The 20,959-nt window shown below is 43.6% G+C and overlaps 1 protein-coding gene across 3 annotated transcripts in view; it reads right to left on the bottom strand.

Annotated features, from left to right (window-relative positions):
* ankfn1b (ankyrin repeat and fibronectin type III domain containing 1b) overlaps positions 1-20,959 on the bottom strand; it is a 200,455-nt gene that overhangs the window by 132,496 nt on the left and 47,000 nt on the right. Inside the window, exon 1 of one of the 3 annotated variants that reach the window (XM_023819212.2) lies at positions 10,154-10,931. The exons of the other annotated variants lie outside the window; for them this stretch is intronic. Coding sequence (XP_023674980.2) covers positions 10,154-10,275 — 122 coding nt within the window. The 5' untranslated portion in view covers positions 10,276-10,931. Of the gene's footprint in view, positions 1-10,153; positions 10,932-20,959 lie in introns of those variants that run through there. 3 annotated transcript variants of the gene reach the window in all.

Raw genomic sequence — 20,959 nt, 5'->3', positions numbered from 1 at the left:
CTGCACTCAGGTCGTCATCCCTGAGGTGGCTTGTTGTGTGGTGGGTGCAGCAACATGCCGTAATTAGTACGCACCCCCATACCTCTGAATTTTGAGATTCTGTGCAACTTCATAACCTAAACTCTCACATTTTTTACAACTAGGAGGGAACATTTTAGATGTTTATTACAAATACATGCTCATGCTATTCTCCCATCTGGCTATCAAAATACTGTATTCATTAATGCAATCAAATAAAACACAATACATTATGACTCTAATATTAACACTAAATCTCCCAGGCCTAATATCCCATGGTCCTGGTATTCAGAAAAAAAAATGAGGATGGAAGAAAAACAAAGAACGTAATTACCTATGTCTCTTTATGCACTGGTGGTATATAAAAAAATTCCTGAACCTGCAATTTTGGCAATTTTCTACAAAAAAAACACAGAAGTCCACAACAGGGTTGGGGCCATTCCGGAATGCATTGATCAAGACTAGTCCAAATCAGGAAATGGAACTGGAGTTGGAATTTAAATCTCCCTGAAATTCAAATTCAACTCCAATTCTGTTCCCCGTTGTTTTTTTCCAATCGCAACTCCAGTTCCATTTCCTGATTTGGACTGGAATCGATCAATTCATTTCAGAATGGTCCAACCCTGGTCCACAAACTGTCACAAATCTTGAAAAAAGCCACTGCAAAATCAAGCATTTTTGACCTCAACAATCACAAAAATCCCATAGGTACTGATATTCCAGCTCAGGATTCAGGTGTCCATGGCGATGAGGCAGCCGGCCAAACATCGTCCCTAGGACCAATCATCTTGCTACAACTGCTCCGTCCTCTGTCAGCGGGAGCCTGCACTTCTTTACCTTTCTCTTCGGACCAAGTTCTCCCAAACGGGCTGATGGAAACAGGGTGCAATAAATGCACAGGCAAACAGACTGATAAGGGAATCAGTGCCTCAGGTCTACAGCACATAAAATATTCCATTGTCAGTCCTTAGTGCAAACTGACAGCTCCATTTATTTACCATTTGTTATGGATGCTTATTTTTCTGTTTCGTTAGGGCCTGTCAAATTAAATTTGATATTGAGTCGTTTCAAAGCTGGTTTGGATCCCTGAGGTCAAATGTTAATGGGAATGTCACAAGGGAGCTGGCTTTAAGTAAATTGCAATAAAGGCAGACTTTGCACATTGCCTCCAGGAGGACCACAAAGTTGGCACAAAAAAAAAAGGAGATTATCCTCCTTGGCCGCCCCTTTAAGGTCCGGCTGTGATCACCAGTCTAGCATCAATCGCATCAATTTCTATAAAAAAGCAAAGTGAATCATAGTAATAAGGAGGGCTGGGCCAGGACGCCTTGCCAAGAACAAGTAGCCATAGGAAGTAACCCCCACGACACAAAGAGACCCAGAAAGCAAAAACACCTTTAAACAAACAGACTTCTGCTTTGTGTCTCAGCCCCAGACCACATGTCCAGTCTGTATTGCCAGATCCCAGTTGTTGCCCTTCCAAGGACCAGAAGTTTACCCTGTGTATTTTCCTTGTGCTGGATCCAAAATGGCAGCCTTGTTATCCATCGCTTGGCACCTTATGTCCCCAACCAAATAAAGTGCCTGTAAAAAAGATCTTACATATTAGGGCCTGTCAAGCAGAGGGCAGCATGTGGCTCAGCAGAATAAAGGCTGGTTCGTACTTCTCTGCACACATACTAGCGGATGTGTCCACTCGAATGTTCATGGCGTGTTTGACGTCATTGTGCGCAACCGCAGACAAATGCCTGCTGCGCTTTAAATTTGTCTCCAAGCAGTGGTGTACGCGCAGTGGTGTACGCGCAGTGGTGTACGCGCAACTCTGGACACACTGCACATGATCGATTTGCTAGCATCCACTTTAAACACCAACATGGCTGCATTTGACGAGCATTGGGGAAGTTCGTGAACACGACAGATTATTTACAAGGTAATAAACCCTTACATACATGTTAATGCGTATGTTTGTAAGGGCAGACTTGCCTGGAATTGAAAATCTCACACCAGCCAGCTGACCCTGTTGGCAACCCTCTGAGCTGGCTTTGAATTTGCAAAACAGAGAAACGGACATAAACCTCACTGCTGTGGTACGTGTGCAGGGAATATCAGAATAATAATTTATATTATTATCATTAAGAAAAATATAAATACAACATGCTGTGCACATGTGCAAAGTATGCGGCTTGACTAGAGAACTATGAACGTTTCTGTGTACGTACATGCAGAGTGGATACATGAGTGTTGCGTCTGTGCTGAGAATTTATGAACCAGCCTTAATTAAACCACTGTGCCTGAGATCAGAAGGTCACTGATTATGCCCAGCATCGGCAGAATAAGTCACATGTCCGTGGGCCCTTGAGCAAGGCCCTTAACCCCCAGCTCCCGGGGCACCACACGCTGGCTGACCCTGCACTGTGACCCCCAGGCTATGGAAGTCAAATGAAAAGGGCAAATAAAGAATTTATCATATGGATTTGAGTTTGTTTAGTAGACATATTTCCGTTGCACTATTTAATATCTATAACAACAACATCTATATATTATAGATCTATATAATATGTGTAATTTGAGAAGTAACTCATGAAATATTGATAAAATTGCAGGGAGGCCCTGTGCTGCCTGGAATGAGTACCTGCCCCTTGTCAGGATTAGTTCCTTTCTTGTCCTGTTGTGTCTGTCATTTCCCCATTTAACCAGCAGGTGTTGCTGGTCACCCCGCTCTTTTCCAGGAGTTTCCCAAGGTTTAGCACTTTTGTCACTGTTGTATTCCCTTGCTCCTTGAGTTGCCGCATGGCTGAATGAAAGCATGCGATAGAGTTATCCTGCTTCCCAGACCGTCTGTTGGACACGTTGTTCTCTGTTGACCCTATGTTAATTGTGTTTAGTGTGTTTATGTTTTCAGTAGAAGTCTATAGTATATTTCTAGTTTACCCTTCCTGTGTTCATTATGCTTTGTATCCCCTATGTAGCCCCTAGTTCCTAATGTTTGCATCCTTAGTGCTTATTGATTGTTAATAACTCACACCTATCCCCCACCTACTCCTACAGCCATCTGTCTATGTATGTGCCTGCCCTTGTCCTGTTCCTCTGTTGGCCATTGTATGAGTGTAACTTGTAGGTGTTCAGGTTTGTTTGTCTGTGATCTGTGTGGATGCCCCTCGCTCTAAACCCATTCACAGTTTGAGAGATAGCTCTGTGTTCCCCTGCTTATCAGTTTCCTTCCTAGTTCGCTCCAGTGTTTTCCACCTGCTGTTGTTTCAACCCCACATGGTCTCTTTGGTTTAGATCTTCTTATGTGTGTTGTTGCAAATAAAGTTCCTTTGCCTATACCATGTGCATTTCCCTTTCAAGCTGTTGCCCCTTTTCTAGCAAAGGTATGTTCAAACCTCAAAGGTGATCATGTTTGCTTCTTCAAAATAACAAGCACTACATATGAGAAGGAACCAATGTCTTATTCATGAGTTTGCAAATGACGTGACATGTGCGTGCACGTACTCTCTCTCTCACACACACACACACACACACCCTCATACTCTGGGGAGCAAGAAGGCTTAATAAGGGTGCTAGACACCCCCCTCCCCCACCCAGGGAGGACACTGAGCGTACCCGGCGTGCACGAAATCCCCACTGTGCGTGTTTGGGCTTCAAACACCCTGCAAGAGCAGAGGCAGTTGCTAAGCGACTCGAAATTTCAGTAATTTTTTTTCTTTCGAAAAAAAAAAAAAAGGTTTACTTGCCTTTCCAGTCCTACAATCTTTCCCCTAAATCAAATAAGGAAGTAAGGAAGTGCTTCACAACATAAGCATGAAACATGTCATGTGCTTTACAGCTGACATAAGTGACGTCAGTACAGGTTAGACTGCTGGACTGCAGTCCTGTAGAGAATATGAACTTAAACATTTCCTACTGTGCAACACAGTCAATACTTCTTACTTACCAGCAGGCACAACAGGTCAATACACATCTCGCACAATCTTCCACAACAACTCCCTAACAACTCCATATGCTGAGGGCTGCATGTTGCCCCTCACCAGCATACAAGCTACAGAGTAACTTTTATTCAATTGCTGAATAACAGTCCTTCCTTTTTCAGGAACCATAGTACTTGTTGTAACAACAAGCACTGAGATGTGCAACAGAAATGCAGTCCTTCAAAAATAACAATGGAGACCAGTAAACTGTGAAGAAATAACCCTAAGAACTATAGGTGTCCAACAGGTTCGCATGACAATTTCTGCTGAGATAGAAACACACCATTAATCATCACTCTACAGTCCTGCTGGTAGGAGATGGCAACTCCATTACCTTCCACACTAGAGCAGAAGTCCTCCATCTAACTGCAGCCACAGACATCTTCATAGTTCACATGCAGCACACAGGACAGCCCACTGACTCAAAGGACACTTTGATAATGATCTCAATAATCTCAGGCAGGGGATGCTGCACTGTTCAGCATGCCATTATCTCCACACACACCCCACCAACAGGAGAGGCCTACATTTAATAATCCGGTGAGGATGTATGCTGTGTCTATGGGTATTAGGGGGCTGCCCACGCTGCTCTGTCCTTGGTGCTGAATCATCCCAGAGCATGACGATGAGCTCACCCGATCTACCTGGGGGTGGAGTCAGACACCAACTTGCTTCAAAGAGACAACGGATGTTTCTAAGCCTCTATTTAAGTCACATCAGCTGGGCAACCATTTCATCTCCGTGACTGTCAGCACGACGAGCAGCTACCGTCCTTCAGAAGATCAGATCACCCCGCGGTTCAGGGAAGTGGGTCAAGCTCACACTGCAAGACAAATCCACACCTTTCTCCCAATATCATTCATGGCTATTTATACTTATATTATTACAGTACACAATGAGAGTATGGAGGACTTATTTAACCACAAAATTCCTATAAACTGTACAGGAACCAGCTCAATACAATCCTGCTAAGGATTCTAAATAAATCCTCTAAAACACACCCAGCAGTTTGCTATCCCCAGTAGCTCCAGCAACAGCCAAATCCACGTTCTGATTTTGAAGATGTACAGTCATATAAAGACAAAACATCAGTGTTAGTGCATAAGTCAGAGACAGCAGGTAGAGGTTGCGAGTAAAAATGGTTGGTAGAAACAGTGAGTAAAGAGTGGGTAGAGACAGTGAGTAGAGACAGCAAGTAGTGAGAGGGGGTAGAGACAGCCGGTAGAGACACTAAGTTGAGACAGTGAGAAAAGACTGTGGGTAGAGACAGCAGAAACACACTACACGCTCACAAGTCCAATCTCTATCCATCTAACAGTGGTCATTTTAGGTATAGTTTATTAGACATTGGTAAATACAACCAGGAAAATTGATTTTATACAAAGTGACATAATGAGTAGAAAATAAATAGCAAGAACTGTACAAGGGGATAAAGAATCATTGTTTTGGTTAAGCTTTTGGTTCATTCAAAGCCATGTGGCTGGCTTACAGCTTATAGTGCTGTATGGTACTGTTCCTGTGCTGTTAGCCTGTTTACATCAGGCTTCTGCTATCGATGGCTTTCACATGGGCCCACTTGTAAATATCGTCAGGATCAACCACAACAGTTCCATCACTTATAACACCCAAATATTCAAGATAGCCCCCCCCATCTAAAATTATTAACATGGACGTAAATAACAATATCTTTTTAACATTTTAATTGAACTGCTGCTTTGCTCCCATGTGGCTTAAATATAGTTTATTTGACTTTCATGGAGTCGCATCTTACGGCCAAAATATGCTTCTGTTATGGCCAGCCTCGAAGCCACAATAGAGGAGTTCCTTGGGTTGAGCCATCCGCTTAGCCCACTTAGCCTCACAGGGGCCCAGGGAGCAGGGGAACACACTAGGGACAGAACAAACCAAGGAAACATTGGGAAAACGTGATGGCCACTGACACCTGCTGGCCAAATGGGGAGATTACAGACCGAACAGGGACAAATTCTGAGCGTTTCTATTTAATCATTTACTTCCACATTCCTTATATTCCATGACAAACTGTACATATTTATACACGTAAGCATAACATATGCCTTGTGGATGGAGGTTGAATTGTCATGGGGTAATGGAAAGACACCATGACATAAAATCACCATGACATAAAAGACACACCATGACATAAAATCAGATATTGTACTGTACAGTGCTAATTCATAGTGAAAAACGTTACAGTGCTAAGTTGGACCTGATTAATCTGGTCTCCACACACCCCCCACCAACAGGACAACAGACTAACACTGTTTATATAAGTTACTCATTACACATGCTGTCATTTTCAGTCAATAGGTCATTACTTTTGATAAATCTTACTATATACTGTTCTGTATGTACCTCCTCACTCCCCCGGCCCAGGCTTTGTGGTTCATCCCATTATTAGAGGTACTTTGACGTGTAGTTTACAGAACACAAACAAAGTCAATTGAAAACACTGTCACATCTCTGGTATTTAAGAAGCAAAAGTGGCCTTGGTCACATTGTGTAAATATCCTGACACACACTGCTGTTGTCATGAGTAGTAGAGTTTAGATTCTCTGCCCGAGGCCGAGCCCAGACTTGACCCGACCCGATCCGTGGGCCGGGTCGGGCCGATATTTCCTGCCACTATCTTCGGGCCAGGCCGGGCCATGATCAAGCATTTGTGTGTGGTTTTTTTTTTTTTTAATCATTACTTAATTAGCCTAATTGGGTGGAGAGCTATGCCATAATTATAAATGTAGCTCCCTCCCGTAAGACACGAGCACAAGAGTCCTTTGCATTTAACTGAGCCGACGGTTTATTCGAAAGACAGTGGCTTCGTTATTATCACCATCATGGCAGACGTGAGAACTAAATACAGATACGGAAACACAAAATCAAGCACATTTACTTACAATATTAGCTAACAAACATTGAAATTCAAATGAAATATAAACATAAATAACAATAAAGACAGCTTAGAGAATTCATATACAGTTAACACGAACCTCAGTTAGCATTTACATGGCTAAATACAACAAACTTAACTAAAACTTAATTAACACATACCTCGTTGGCTGCTTACGGAAGGATTTAACCTTTTTCTTAACCCTTTACTTAAAGTTCGATGCCGAGCACACAAACTGGTTCCAGCAGCAAGCGAACTGGATAAGTGAAAACGTGCTTTTCTTCTAAACGTGTCTCAATAATTGCGGACATCAGAACAACAGCTCCGCTATTACCTATTTTGGTTAAAAATATTCTAAAACTTATCATATTTATTAAATATGCCATCCAAAGTTAATTACTTGTTCATTTTCTGTGTTTATCATTGTTCACGTTTTTTTTTTCATTCGGATCTATTTGCGATCCATTCTGAATAAACAAACAATGCAGTTTACATGCTTCGTCCTTGTTGCATTTTTCATTAAGATAAATCTAAACTAATTTCTGTAGTTCAAACAACTTAGAATTGTAGTTGAGAACGTCTGTTACAACGGCTCACGTATTAAAAAATAGTCGGGTTTAAATCGGGCTCGGGCTCATAATTACAGTTAATGTGTCGGACCGGGTCGGGCTCGGACACATGGTGCACGGGCTCGGGTAGGATCGGGTTTAATTTTTTGGGGCCGATCTAAGCTCTAATGAGTAGTTTTCTACAAACCAAGAGTATATTTAAACTTGGACAACGCACCGGCTCAGTGGAGGGAACAGTAACCTCTTGTTCCTGCCTCCACATGTACAGATTTTGTATGTTGTCCCTATGTTTGTGTAGGTTTCCTCCCACAGTCCAAAAACATGCAGTTACATGAACTGATGTTTCTGAAGTGGCCACAGTGTGTGATTGTGTTTGTGAGTTTGTGACCTGCAATGGACTGGCATCCCATACAGGGTGTACCCCAGCCTCGTGCCCTGTGATAGACTGGCATCCCATCCAGGGTGTACCCCAGCCTTGTGCCCTGTGATAGACTGGCATCCCATCCAGGGTGTACCCCAGCCTCGTGCCCTGTGATAGACTGGCATCCCATCCAGGGTGTACCCCAGTCTCGTGCCATATAATGGACTGGCATCCCATTCAGGGTGTACCCCAGCCTTGTGCCCTATGCTTCTCTGAATATTCTCCAGGCTCTATGGGAGAGGAACAGATATTTAAGAGAAATCATTATGTATTTTTTAATTGTAGAACAAAACATAAATTCTTCCCGCAAGATTTCATTATTTGCAGACCTAAAATTGTTCAGGTCTTTGGCGGTGTTATAGATGATCAGAGGCATGCCGAATACTCATGATGGGTCAAAGCTGGACATCCCTGCTCGTAGCAGGTATAGTGTGCTGTGCTGAAAGTGAGTCTTCTCAGCCTTCTGATGTGGCCTTGACAAGCTCTGCGGTGTGTTCTCACAAATGAGTTTTACTGCCGGGTGGGGAAGGTATCAGACCACTGCATGAATGTCTCTAACCATTAAGCTTAAAAGTACACAATCTCAGTCCCTGAAACCACATATATTTTGATTTGTCCTTATGTGCGAAACCCCAGAAGGACTGTCAGTGTTTCGGATGCATGCTTCTTGGACTATAGCCTGTGAAGTATCATCTAGTTCTCAGTTCAGCTGGCCATAGAAACCCTCCATCGGTAGCTTTTACTGGGCAAACAGGACAGCTCAATAGATTAAAAAGACAAGTGGATTAAAACGCGTTACAATCACTTCATCTTACAGGAAGAAAAATATAAAATGACTGAATAATGTACGAAGTTTGGAATTCCTCCAATGTTTTGTCTGTCCATCCGTCTTCAATGAATGCATATCTAGTATGAGTCACAGTGAAGCCTGGAGCCTATCCCAGGAGACAGAGGACACTCTGGATGGGATGCCGTTTTATCTACCTGATCCTTTTCAAAAACCATATATTTAAGCCAGAAGTTTCTAGTTAGGGTCAAATTAAGATCTAGAGCCCATCCATGCCAGTCTAAGGTCACCAAGAAACATCTTTGTATGCAATAAAGAGTTTTATTCTTATTTTTTTTACTTTGTCTTCCCATATGAGTAGATCGAGGGGAGTATTAAATGGGGTTTGGATCTGTAAAAAATTATATGAAATTAATAGAATATTCAATAAATCAAAATGTGTTAAAGGTCACGTTTTGTTTGTCTTATATAGTAGACCATTTTTGTACTGGCCATTTCCGCCAGCTACCGCCACAAGTATATTTCAGGCTTGTGGGAAAAACTGCTATATATTTATAGATACTTCCTAAATCCAGATGTGCCTCTATTCCTCTGGCTAACAGAGATCAATTAAAAACACAGAGCCTTGGAAGAACAGCTTTGACATCGCAATGGAGACCGGTCCCCAGCATGCCATGAGATCTTTTTAGCAATAGCACCCTGCTCCAGTAATGAATTTGTCATGATCCACAGCATCCCTCCCAAGATTTAATGTCAAAGACAAATGGCCAGGTTTGACTTCACATCCTCCAATGGGGACTCTTGGTCCATTCAAACAAAGCTTATAGGGGTCTTCAACACGTAAGGCTGCATGGTATGGACACATTCAGAATAAACAAACAGAGTTAACTTAAACCAGAGTGATTCCACATAATGATGGCCACCTCTCAGTCCTCATGACACAGAATAAGCTGCCAACATCTCCAAAGTCCAGACTAAAACTGATTACTCTGGCTCAGTATGTTACCCATAAGCCAATAAATAATGGCCAGCATTTTTCAGAGGCTGAGCCGTGACCTGGACATCCACAGTAGCCCCTACACACCATTATGACAAACCCAAAATCTCCATTGTGTTGGCAGTCCAGTGAGTTCACCGACTCGTTGGTCTACCTCAATGAAATGCGCCAGCATCTTAGCACGTGCCTCAAAACCAAATGAACAAGCATCAGAGCGGCATACAGAATGATGACGTTTCCCATTTGAAGATTCAGTAGCACAAATACAACTTCTCTCACTGTGCTTTTAAGTGCAAAGCACAATGTTCGTTTCTGTTGTACTGATTAGGACATACTGAGTGACAGTTTTTCCAATACTAATGGTGAATATTAAGCACACACTGTGACCCACTGCACACACAGGCAGGCATGTACACATGTGTGCATACACACATGCACGAACACATACACACACGCACATGCACACACACTTGCTCCACCTTTACCTGGCCTCAGCTACGGTGCAGCAGTAACTCCCACTCCGCCGTGATTCCCTCCACGCCTGTCGCAGCTCCTCCCGGGACTTCCGACGGTTAAAGTAATCAGAAAGTTTGCCAAAACTTGACATTTTCCCTGGGTAAGGGTGGGGGGCTCGTGGTTTCTTATGTAAGATAATCGCAGCGCCCTCTCTCTGTCGATGCTTGGCCCCCCTGTACCAGATTTCTGGACGTGGTCCGTCACTCAGGACGCCCCATCGCCCCACTAGCTGCTACCGAACCCTTCCGTCCTTTGGTGTGCAGATGGAGGGCGGCAGAGGAAATGGACGGGCTATTTGTTACTGCAGCCAGCAGACAGATCACCTGAAAATAGCAGTGCTCAGAACCACCTTCGAAACAGCACAGCGGGATCAAATACACCTGCTGCGAGTCCCAGGGCAGGAGAGCGAGACAGGGCGAGCGATAGGGAGAGAGAGAGAGACAGGGCGAGCGATAGGGAGAGAGAGAGAGACAGGGCGAGCGATAGGGAGAGAGAGAGAGAGCTGCTACCTGTGCTACTGGATACCATCGTCTGCCTTTGCTTTTCCGACGCACGCCGAAGTACTGAGATGCCTCTGAGATGCTGCGATCTTCATTTTCTGCTCCCCCCACACCCCACTTCGCTTTGTCTCTCTCTGTATCACACACTCACTCACCAGCTCGCTCTCTCACCTCCTCTCTCTCCCTTTGACACAGAAATACACCACACGCTGCGAGCCACCACATCCCAGAATCGGAGCTACGCTAAAATGTGTGCAGAGGAGAATGGTTCAAAGCGGGGGGGGGGGGGGGAGGGAGTGTAATCGCAACTGCTTGAATCCGCCCACCCCCCTCAACCTAACACACACACACACACACACACCTTTTCCGGTATCAAGGAAGGACCAGCTGTATTGGATTCTTTATTGGTCCAGGCAAGCTGATATTCACTGAATCTCTCTCTCTCTCTCTCTCTCCCCCACATCCCGCTCTCTCTGCTTCATAGACACACTTCTGTGACGAGCGCATCTTCATATCCTTCTCAGCCTGTATGCTGCCCGTTTTGGCCAGAAAAGTCCATCAGGGGTAGGGATCCAGCGATAAAGCCCACAAGAGAGGCTTGGGGGAGACAAAAAGCCGAATGCTCATGCAGGATAACAGCCTCTGGAGGAAACTGTTTCTTGAGGATGCACACTGGGTGTGTCACGGGGGGAAGGCGGTGTGAATGTGGTGTGAAGAGGTACGAAGAGCTCATTAGCAGGCTCCGAAGGCCAGGGCTGTAAATGTGCTGCTCATAGTCACTGTCTCTCTGTGTGTGTCAGTCTTGTTCAGGTGATACTTAATTCCCTGCTCTGTGAGTCTACCTCCAGTCCCAGGTCTTGCTTCCGTCTCTGGTGTGTCCATCCAGCTACCTGAGTGTCTGTGTCTCTCTCTTTCTCTCTCCATGCACCTCAATATTTGTCCTATGATACTGAAATTTGCAAAGGACTCACCTCTTTTGCAGCAGAATCCCAGGGACCGGTACGCAATAAGCCAATGTAAACATAAGGGGAGATAACACCATGCATTCAGATTTCACGTGGGATGCTGACAGACACATTACAGACAGAACTGAGTTATCACCGCTGTTACTATCCTATGAACCATACATAAAGGCTTGTATACTAAAAGGCATGTTACTGAATTTCTTCCATTGGCAGTCATTTAGTTAACAGCTACACACGATCCAGGGAGGAAAAACACTTCATGATATATTATAGTTGTCAATAAATGAACCGACTGAAATTGAATGTACAGGGCAGGGAACATTATGAACAGATCTGAGGTGTTCACTGCCTGAAACAACACTCAAACTCCCGAGGGACACATTGGTCCTTAAGCAGCCCAGGCTACAGTCAGGCTGAAAGAGGGATAAGACCTCCAGCAGGCAACATGATATCTGCTTATAACATCCTTGTGGGATGGATTTAAGATGCGGTCCCCATAACCACACACCCAAAGACAAAACGACACTTAACACTTCGTTAATCCGATCATGAATCAAAATTTAAACTGGGTGGACTTCAGGGCGAACAGAGGCTTTGTCTGTCCCGTCTTTGATTGGTACGCTCAGCCCGTTCAGTGCGCGATAAAACCCCGTCCACCCCAGGAGAATGCGCCTCCTCAGCTCCATCAGCATGCTCAGCATACCCACCTCCCAGCCGAGCAGTGACGGGACGCACAGCACCTCCCTCTACTGCAATGCAGCCACTTCATGACGTTTAGGAGTAGGGGCTTGGGCGGGGCGGGGGGGAGGTTCCGGTGCAGTGCACACAGTGTGGCCCACACAGATGCTTTTAGAAATCCAAGGCAGACAATTCCCTCTGATCCAGGATCAGAAAAAGGCAGATGCTTCAGTAACAAAATCCAGTCACATGAGCTACAGAGGTATCTGGTATCTGACCACCACGCACCACGCGGGGACCAGGTTAATGCCCTTTAGTACCTTGCCCCAGGCATTGAATGAGTGGATGCCCAAGGGAGGTTTGTTTCATTTCATACCTGGGCCCCACTCGGGGTGGGGGGGGGGGGAGGTAAAGTCAAGCCAGAAAGCATTACCAGCAGGACACAGACCCCATTTCACATCTGGGTGGGACATGTTTGAAAACCCTAAGATTAAAAGGCAGGAGGGGCAAGATGAGAGGAGCTGCCATTCATGGCCATTCCCCTTAGCGACCCCCCGTTCCAGACAAGCACCGGACCACCATCATTCCTTGGGGAAGCCACTGGGCCTTTGGGCTCAGACTGTCCCCTGCTGCCCCAAGTAGAGTAAGCTTGTTTGTCCTGCCAGACACGCATTCCGCTGGGCCATCTTCAAATAGCTCAGTGATTATTTCTCCAGAATGAAGAGGATGTAAGCAAAGGGGCACCGCACCCCCCTCCCCCCCACCCCCACGCCCCCAGCCATAAAACTTGGGGGGCTGCTGCGATGTAAAGACAAGTCCTAGCTATGCAACACAGGAGACTCAGAACTGCATTAATGAAGTCGGAGACGGTCCACTGTGCTTTGCACTGCATTAATAAGGCCAGGCAGCAACCCCTCAAGTGCCCCCCCCCCCCATGACACTTGGGGCGGGGGGGGGGGGGGGTGCTTGGCCTTATTAATGCAGTGTGAATGAAGAGCGCCCCACTGCAGACACCCTCTTTATTACAGCAAAATAATCAATGAGCTATTTCGGGAGGGGGTGGGGGAGGTGTTGCTATTCCTTTGCACTACATTAATAAGGCCAGGCATGTCCATTGTAAAATGGAGGGGGTCTCTTCCCCTGCACTGCATTAATAACAGGTGGCAGGTCCACTGCAGGGATAAGGAGCCACTTCACTGATAATGTTGGGCAGGTCCACTGCACACAAGGGAGGGGGAATCTCAGCACGGCTAGACTCAGCAGAGATCAGCATATATTAAGGGCTTTGACGTCAGCATGGAGCTGCGGGGAGTAACCAGCCCAAATGAAATGCAAGAGATTCACTTCCAAAGACAGCAAATCCCCGGTACACAGTGAGCACTGAATTGGAATGTGACAGTAAACTGAATCTATCTTGGTGGGAAAGGAAGGGATGAGAGGATAAGTGGAAGGAAGGGAGGGAGGAAAAGAGAGAAGAAAGACGGAGGGAGGAAGGACGACAGGGAGGGATGGAAAGAGGGAAGGGAAGAAGGGGAGAAAATAAGAGATGGAGAGGAAGGGAAGGGAGGGAGAGGAAGCTGAAGTGAGGAAGGAAGGGAAGAAGCGAGGAAAGGGAGGTAGGGAAGGAAGAGAGGGAGGGAGGGTTGGGGAGAGGGAAGGAAGGAAGGGAATAAAGTAAGGGAAGGTGGGGGGAATAGAGGAAGGTAAAAGTTAATGGTATATCAGATATCACCCAAGACACTGCTCCAGCATTTGAAGAAAAGATGGTTTTGTGAAGAGGTGACGGGGACAAGGCTTACCATGTCATTTGTATTTCTGAAGAGAAAATGGGGCAGAATCACCAGCAGTGTCAAAGCCAGGTAATTCGGGGGCCACTAAGGGCAGGGTCACATGGGCACTGGCCTCAGGTGAAATCTGACTGATGCCCAGAGTGCCCCATTACGGGTCACTCACCAATTCAGAACATAACTGGCGAATGATAAGGTTGGTCCCCCTGTATGAATTGTGCCCCCCACTGTAAATATCCTAGAATTGCCTCTGGTGGCTGTGGTTCACGCACTGCTTCCCAGACAAGATGAAGCAATGGCAGCAGGAAGAGCCCATTGACCCATGTGAGCCAGTGTGATTTCTGCCCATGTATCTGGCAAGTGCATTCCAGCCCCCCACCCCACCAACGGAGCTTAGCAGCACTGGGGGCAGCCGGGTCTCCCTCAGGCTAACAGGCAGGAGGGGAGAGTTTTAACCAGAACCTAACCAGAGAGGCTCCATGTCATCCCTGGAGCTGAAAACTCACTTGCTGAACTTGGGAAGGCGTTTCTGGCCATTCTTCCTCTATTTAGGCAGTTTTTTTCCCCACATTTCCAAGAGGAGAGTGTTTGAATACCATACATTACACTGGAGCCTGGTCCACTGTGAATTTTATCCAAGAAAAACTGGCAGTCAGAAAGCAGGAACAAATGGTTGAGGTTAAGGGCCTTTTTCGGGGCTGAAACAGTAATGTGAGCCCATACCTTTCTGGTTTGGGCACAGAACCCTAACCACCAGAGCTAGACAGCACTCATAAGAAGTGCATCAGGGGGAGCTGAGAATACGTCCAGGCACACGTCGGCTCACATGTAAAGCACACTGAGGCCCCCGGCTGTACGCACAGCTACCTGGGAAGCTGGAACTGCCCCCATGCACATCTCTGTACGCAGCAATCGGACATGTGACCCCCCTCACTGGCTATTAATCTAGCAACTCAGGCCCGTCTCAATAATGGTAAATCTCCAGCACCTCATTGCAGGGGTCCTCTGCAGTCAGTCTCTGTGATTTGTGTGTTTGTTTACATCAATGCAAGCCAAGCGTAGGAAGGGGTGGTGAATTAAAGTGAAGTGAAGTGACTAAGATTCAGATTCCTTGCTAAACTACCTGCCTTTCTCTTCCTCTTCTCACTTTCATGTCATTTCTTCTGCCTTGATTTTGAGAGGAGCCTGTCTTTAAGCTCTTGAACTGGGAGCCTGAGCAGATTCACATCTTGGCATGTACTTCCTGTTTTGTCCAGGTATTTTTACTTTACTTTTTAATTCTCTCTACATCTGTCTGCGTTGTGATGCACCAGGTGAAATGTTTACTTGCGAAAAATTTACAGTTGCAGTAGCACGTTGCTGATTAAAGTTCTTTAGTCTGATAGTTGTAGTTCCTCCACTATACTTTTTATAGATTTTATAAACAACATGAGACTTGCCTTTTATAGAAACTCCGAAATATTTAATATTTTGGACATGTAGAAAGGGCATTTTACAAAGGTTTTTCCTAGACTCCATGCTTTACAGACTGGGCATCACAAGCATATCATCTATCTACAATTGACCAAGCAGACCTAGTCCCAAAACAAAAGATGTTCCGAACAATGTTATTAATCTTAATTTTTTATTTGTTTAAGATTTGGCAGTTAAACTTCAAATAATGATGTGTTCCATATTATTTGTTTGACAGTAGAAATGCCTTTTAAAAAGAGTTATCGTTTTTGAATAATTGATGATATTCAGAATGCATTAAACTAGTTAGCTGTGCAGCAAATTAGCTCTGCAGCAAGAGAGCTTCCTATTAGGGTTTGACCGTATGGCCAAAAATGTTGTCGCGATCAAAATTTTCATATTAGTCAATATCGATAATTATCAAGATAAATGTGAAATCATTATGGCTGATTTTTACTCCTGAGTTAAAATTGAGGAAACCAGATGATTAACCGTAGTTATAAACTAGTCTTTATCATCAGAACATAACAAACACTTGCCAAACAGTAGTGATGCCCAAAATGACGTTTCCAGAACCATTTGCTCTATTTTATGACCACACTAGATGGCGCTCTCTGTTCAGAAAACGGGCTCAAAGCATGCCAGTGTTGTGCTCTAAACTGCCCCCCTGCCACAGATTGCCTCCTCTGACGTAATTGCTCTTTTTTAAGGCAGTGCCGCTTCACTTCTGCGCGGCAGTAGCATCCACTCACTGTAACCTCATTTTTCTTGCCTTATGCAGACAAAAACAATTCACATTACTTGCGTTTTACAATCAACTCTTACGAGTAAAAACCTCCTATAAAACGCTGCAAATGTGACCGTTACTACTTTTTCATTCAAATGCGACAGTGATGCTTTTCTTTAATCCACAGAGGGAAATTATCTATCTATCTATCTATCTATCTATCTATCTATCTATCTATCTATCTATCTATCATGTTTGCAGTGCACTTTGCTGCAATATTTTTACTATTCTATCTTTTCATACGTATAATGTGGCGATTAGCTTCATACTCGGCACCATCGCACCTGGAAAAGATACTATACGGAACCAAACACCAAAAGCAATCGCAATTCAACAATTTTTCACTATTCACTGTAGCAATTATGTCAAGGGAGGCAATCCGTGGCAGGGGGGGCAGTTTAGAGCACAACACTGGAATGAAAACCAAAAGCGCCACGTGGACTCAAAAAATATCACAAATGGTTCATTAAGCATCTTTTTGGCTATCACTACCAAACAGCATTTCACATTTCACAAGTATGAGAAAAAAGTTGAACTGGTTTAGTCAGTGCCAATAAAACGCTGCTGCTGGCATTCATCCTATCGTTTCTTACTTCTCTGTGGATTATTACTGTCTGGATTTCTCATGGACTGAAATTTACTGTAGACTTTCCTTTTGGATCTCGCTGGATTACCCTTATTAAATGCGCTGCTTTGGACTTAGCTGCTCTCCCGGTGAGTCGGCCTGTTGTTTTGATGGTTTTGTCTGTTGTTTTGATGGTTTTGTCTGTTGTCTGACTACCTGCGCCCTATTGCATTCTGTTATTTGTTCAATAACTCCCGTTTGTGTTTTCTCAGCTGTGTTTGTGTTTGGGCTCTTTTGCCAGTCCGGACAAGTAGTCACGGAGTAAGTGCCGTCATTTTGTGATGCAAAGCATGTTGCCAGCAACATGTTTGGCCTTAAGTCATATCGACCTTTTATTGCGCCCTTGGCACACCAATATTGAGGAGAATTATATTGTGATAATTTTATCGTTATTTTATCGCCCAGCCGTATTCGCTATAATAATAGCTGCTGAAATACTAAAAGGGTCGTAAAATTTTTATCAGGCATCCAAATTATATGTAGTGAAGTCTAATTACTTCATACAGTAATAGAACTCACAAAGATTGCAATCTGGATCAAACTACTTAATAGTATTGAAATATAAATTTAAATAAACTTGCCAAAAATATGATTAATTATGAAATGATAAATGATCAGATTTAATGATTACTTAATCTCCTATAGTAATTAATAAAATATATAGTAAAATAATAAATAAAACATTAAAAACATTAAATAAATTGTATGCTTCCGGGTCCATACATTACATTACATATACATTACACTCCTTAAGTCTGGATGCTCATGACAGCCCTATAAAACTTCTGGTGCTTCAGAACACAAGCTTTGTCCAAGCAAACTCTGCCATTTATTTAAGTTTCTATAGGACCAAGGAAAATAACAAGTCTATTTAACCATCCATATATTGATTTTTATAAGGCATGTCACAACCCCCCCAATAAAGATTGTGTGCCAAAGGAAGATTGTCCCAAAACCACAACAGTCTGTTCCCTTAAAAAAGCCAAAAAGGCCTCACACTGACTCTTTCACAGAACATGCACTGTTGGGAAGCATGCTAATGTCAGAAATGTGTGCAAATCCTCTCATTCTAAGGCAGGCCATGTAGACTCTGATGGCTGAGCTTAATTGCTACCTTACTAGCCCTTATATTTTTCTATTAAAAATTTGTTTTTAAACCCCCTATGAAGTTTTTTCAAAACCAGTGTACATAAGAGATCAAAATGACTATGCAGGCATTTAAAATCCACAACCATACACTGAACATCTTTAAAAAAAAATACAAATATGTAGTTGTGTCCAGAGCTCCAGTTTGACAGCAAGTCAGGCCATTTCCTTTGCTTATATTTGCAGCTAAGTGGGTATCGCTATTACCCCGTCCCTCTAAGGCTGGGGATTTGAATCCTACCTCCACTCTGTGTCTTGTGAATGCTTGCATGTCCTCTGGCTTTCTTCCGCAGTTCAAATACACGCAGTTAAGAGTAGTTATGTCCAGAATAGGCTCCCTGTCACCCTTCATTCGATAAGCATTTTCCAGAACCCAGAATATCTCTATAAATCACAGCTTAAGTTACTGTGAACTGCTGTAATCATTGGGTGATGCCTGTGAGGTGTGAAATCACATTGCTACCCCCCCCCCCCAAGCATTCAAAAGAATGGCACCCATTTCACATCCAAAGCAGTTAACACCAAATGATTCATATTCACTCCAGGGTGAGACCTTAAAGTAGAAAATAAAAAAGCAACCAGACTCCATATTTTAAAACAATGCCATAATCATATGGCCATAGACAATAACATTGCTGAATACTTGTATAACCCTAAACAGATTCAATTCAACTCAACGCTGCAGTAGATTCTGCACAGACATAAAACAAATGGTGCTGGTATAACTCATAAAGCCATTAATTGTTAAGAAAACACAGAAGTATTACACAATTTTATCAGATGTTATTCCAAATTGAATTTGGATTAATGTCTTCAGAAAAAATAAATAACTAAATAAATTAATAAAATTGATGTAACCCGTTATATTATCCGTCCACTTATGCATTATTCAGGCTGAGATGAATCAGTGCACTATAAACCACACAACACACACACATGCTCATGTCCAGACACACACACACACACATACACACACGCACACACACATCATCACCATTTGACCTGAGGAGTACATCTAAATGCAGGAAAGAGACGATTTCAGGACTTTACCAGATTCCAATGCAAAGCCATGGATTCATGAGGACACACTATGACCCACTGAGCCAATGTACCAACTCCAGACAAAACTGGGACCAGAGCCACAAGCTTAGGGAACGGAGTATAAAATATCACAGAAATACACCCCAGAAACCGTATCATTCAGAGCATGGATGGGGGGCATGGATGACAGTCCATACGATTTACAAATAGATACTTTTAAATGACCTGTATCTACATGAGGTTTGTTTAGGAAAACCATAGGGGATCGTCATATTATTGGCATTACTTTGTTATATTTCCGCATGATCACTAATAACGACTAACTCATTCATTTGAATGCCACCAGCACGACTTAAAATTTGTACTCTGTGTCTATTATTCTGCAAAGTGCATTTGCCACAAGCTGAGAAATGCATGTCTAGGCAACATGATGAGTAAGTTATGTCAAAAAGGGGGAGCTTTTAGGAGTTAGAGCTAATGTTTATACTGTAGCAAGTTTCAGGGTAATGGCAGTAAGTACCACAGCAAGCGAACAGCAGCAATACATCTTACATACATTTTATGGCAAGGAAAGATCATCACTAATGTTCTGAAATTGAAAAACTGAGTTAGTTCGGTCCAAAACTGCACGCTGATTTGGTTCAACAGCTCTTCATTATTACAAAAAAAATCCTCAAGGTGTAACTATGATTACCACTCAGGGGGCACTAAGGATGTCTAAACAATCTAGCCATCCACCTCCTAACCACATCTCATGATGAGTCACAGTGGCAACATGCTAAGCAGGTCAGAACCAATCTCTCTCTTCAAGCTCACTGATTCCAGCTCCTTCCACATCATTCTGATGGGTCCCGAAGCCAGCTGGGCTTAATGATCCCTCGGGTACCTCCTAAATCTGCCCTGAGCAATCTCTAAAGATGCCAATGCCACTTAATTGTTAATGAAAACCGTTTTTTGAAGCTATATAGAATGTTTAAAAACTGTGCACTTGGGCTGGGTATTGGCACAGATTCAATTCAAATTCACAAGCTCACGATTAAACATGAATTTAATAGGAATGATATATGAAATGTTACATAGTGGCATTCCATATTTGGAGACATGTTTAAAAGTTTTAAATGGATCACACATTTACAAATGCAGTCATTGGAAACAAACTGGCTTGTATACCTACCTTGTTATGAGGTACATAGGGGTATAGTTCCTTGAAAGAAAAAAAAAACATCTCTCTTTCAAAGCACAAAAGACTAAAAGTTAGAAATAAAAATGGGCACGTCTAAAACTCACATGCCATTTTTCAGAAGGACTTTAACTTAAAGTTATGTGCCGAAACTTAAATTAGTTCATAAATTTTGCAAGGAGAGAAGGTTGAAGGTTGACCTGGCAGAGGGGTCAGCACCCTCACATTCAGGTGGTGTCTTGTTAAATGGTTACGTTGGTTTGTCATGTTAAGTATCTAACTTAACACCTTAACCCTTGTGTACATGGGACTTTAAGGAAACACTATTACATACCTTTATAAACTTCAAGCCACAAATATAACTGTGCAAACTTTTATTGAAAACCTCTTCCCTGAACACTAAGAACATTTTGTAAACAAATCTAACTATTAACATTGTTTTATTTTCACCCCGGCCTTGGAACAGTGGACCAGCTCTATACTCTCCACAGGGTTCTGGAGGGTTCATGGGAGTTACTCGCCCAACCAGTCTACATGTGTTTTGTGGACTTGGAGAAGGCATTCGACCGTGTCCCTCTGGGAGTCCTGTGGGGGGTGCTCCGGGAGTATGGGGT

This window comes from Paramormyrops kingsleyae, chromosome 5 (genome assembly GCF_048594095.1).
Source record: "Paramormyrops kingsleyae isolate MSU_618 chromosome 5, PKINGS_0.4, whole genome shotgun sequence".
NCBI lineage: Eukaryota > Metazoa > Chordata > Actinopteri > Osteoglossiformes > Mormyridae > Paramormyrops > Paramormyrops kingsleyae.
Note: the sequence above shows the minus strand (reverse complement) of the source record. Positions and strands in the feature narration are given on the sequence as shown.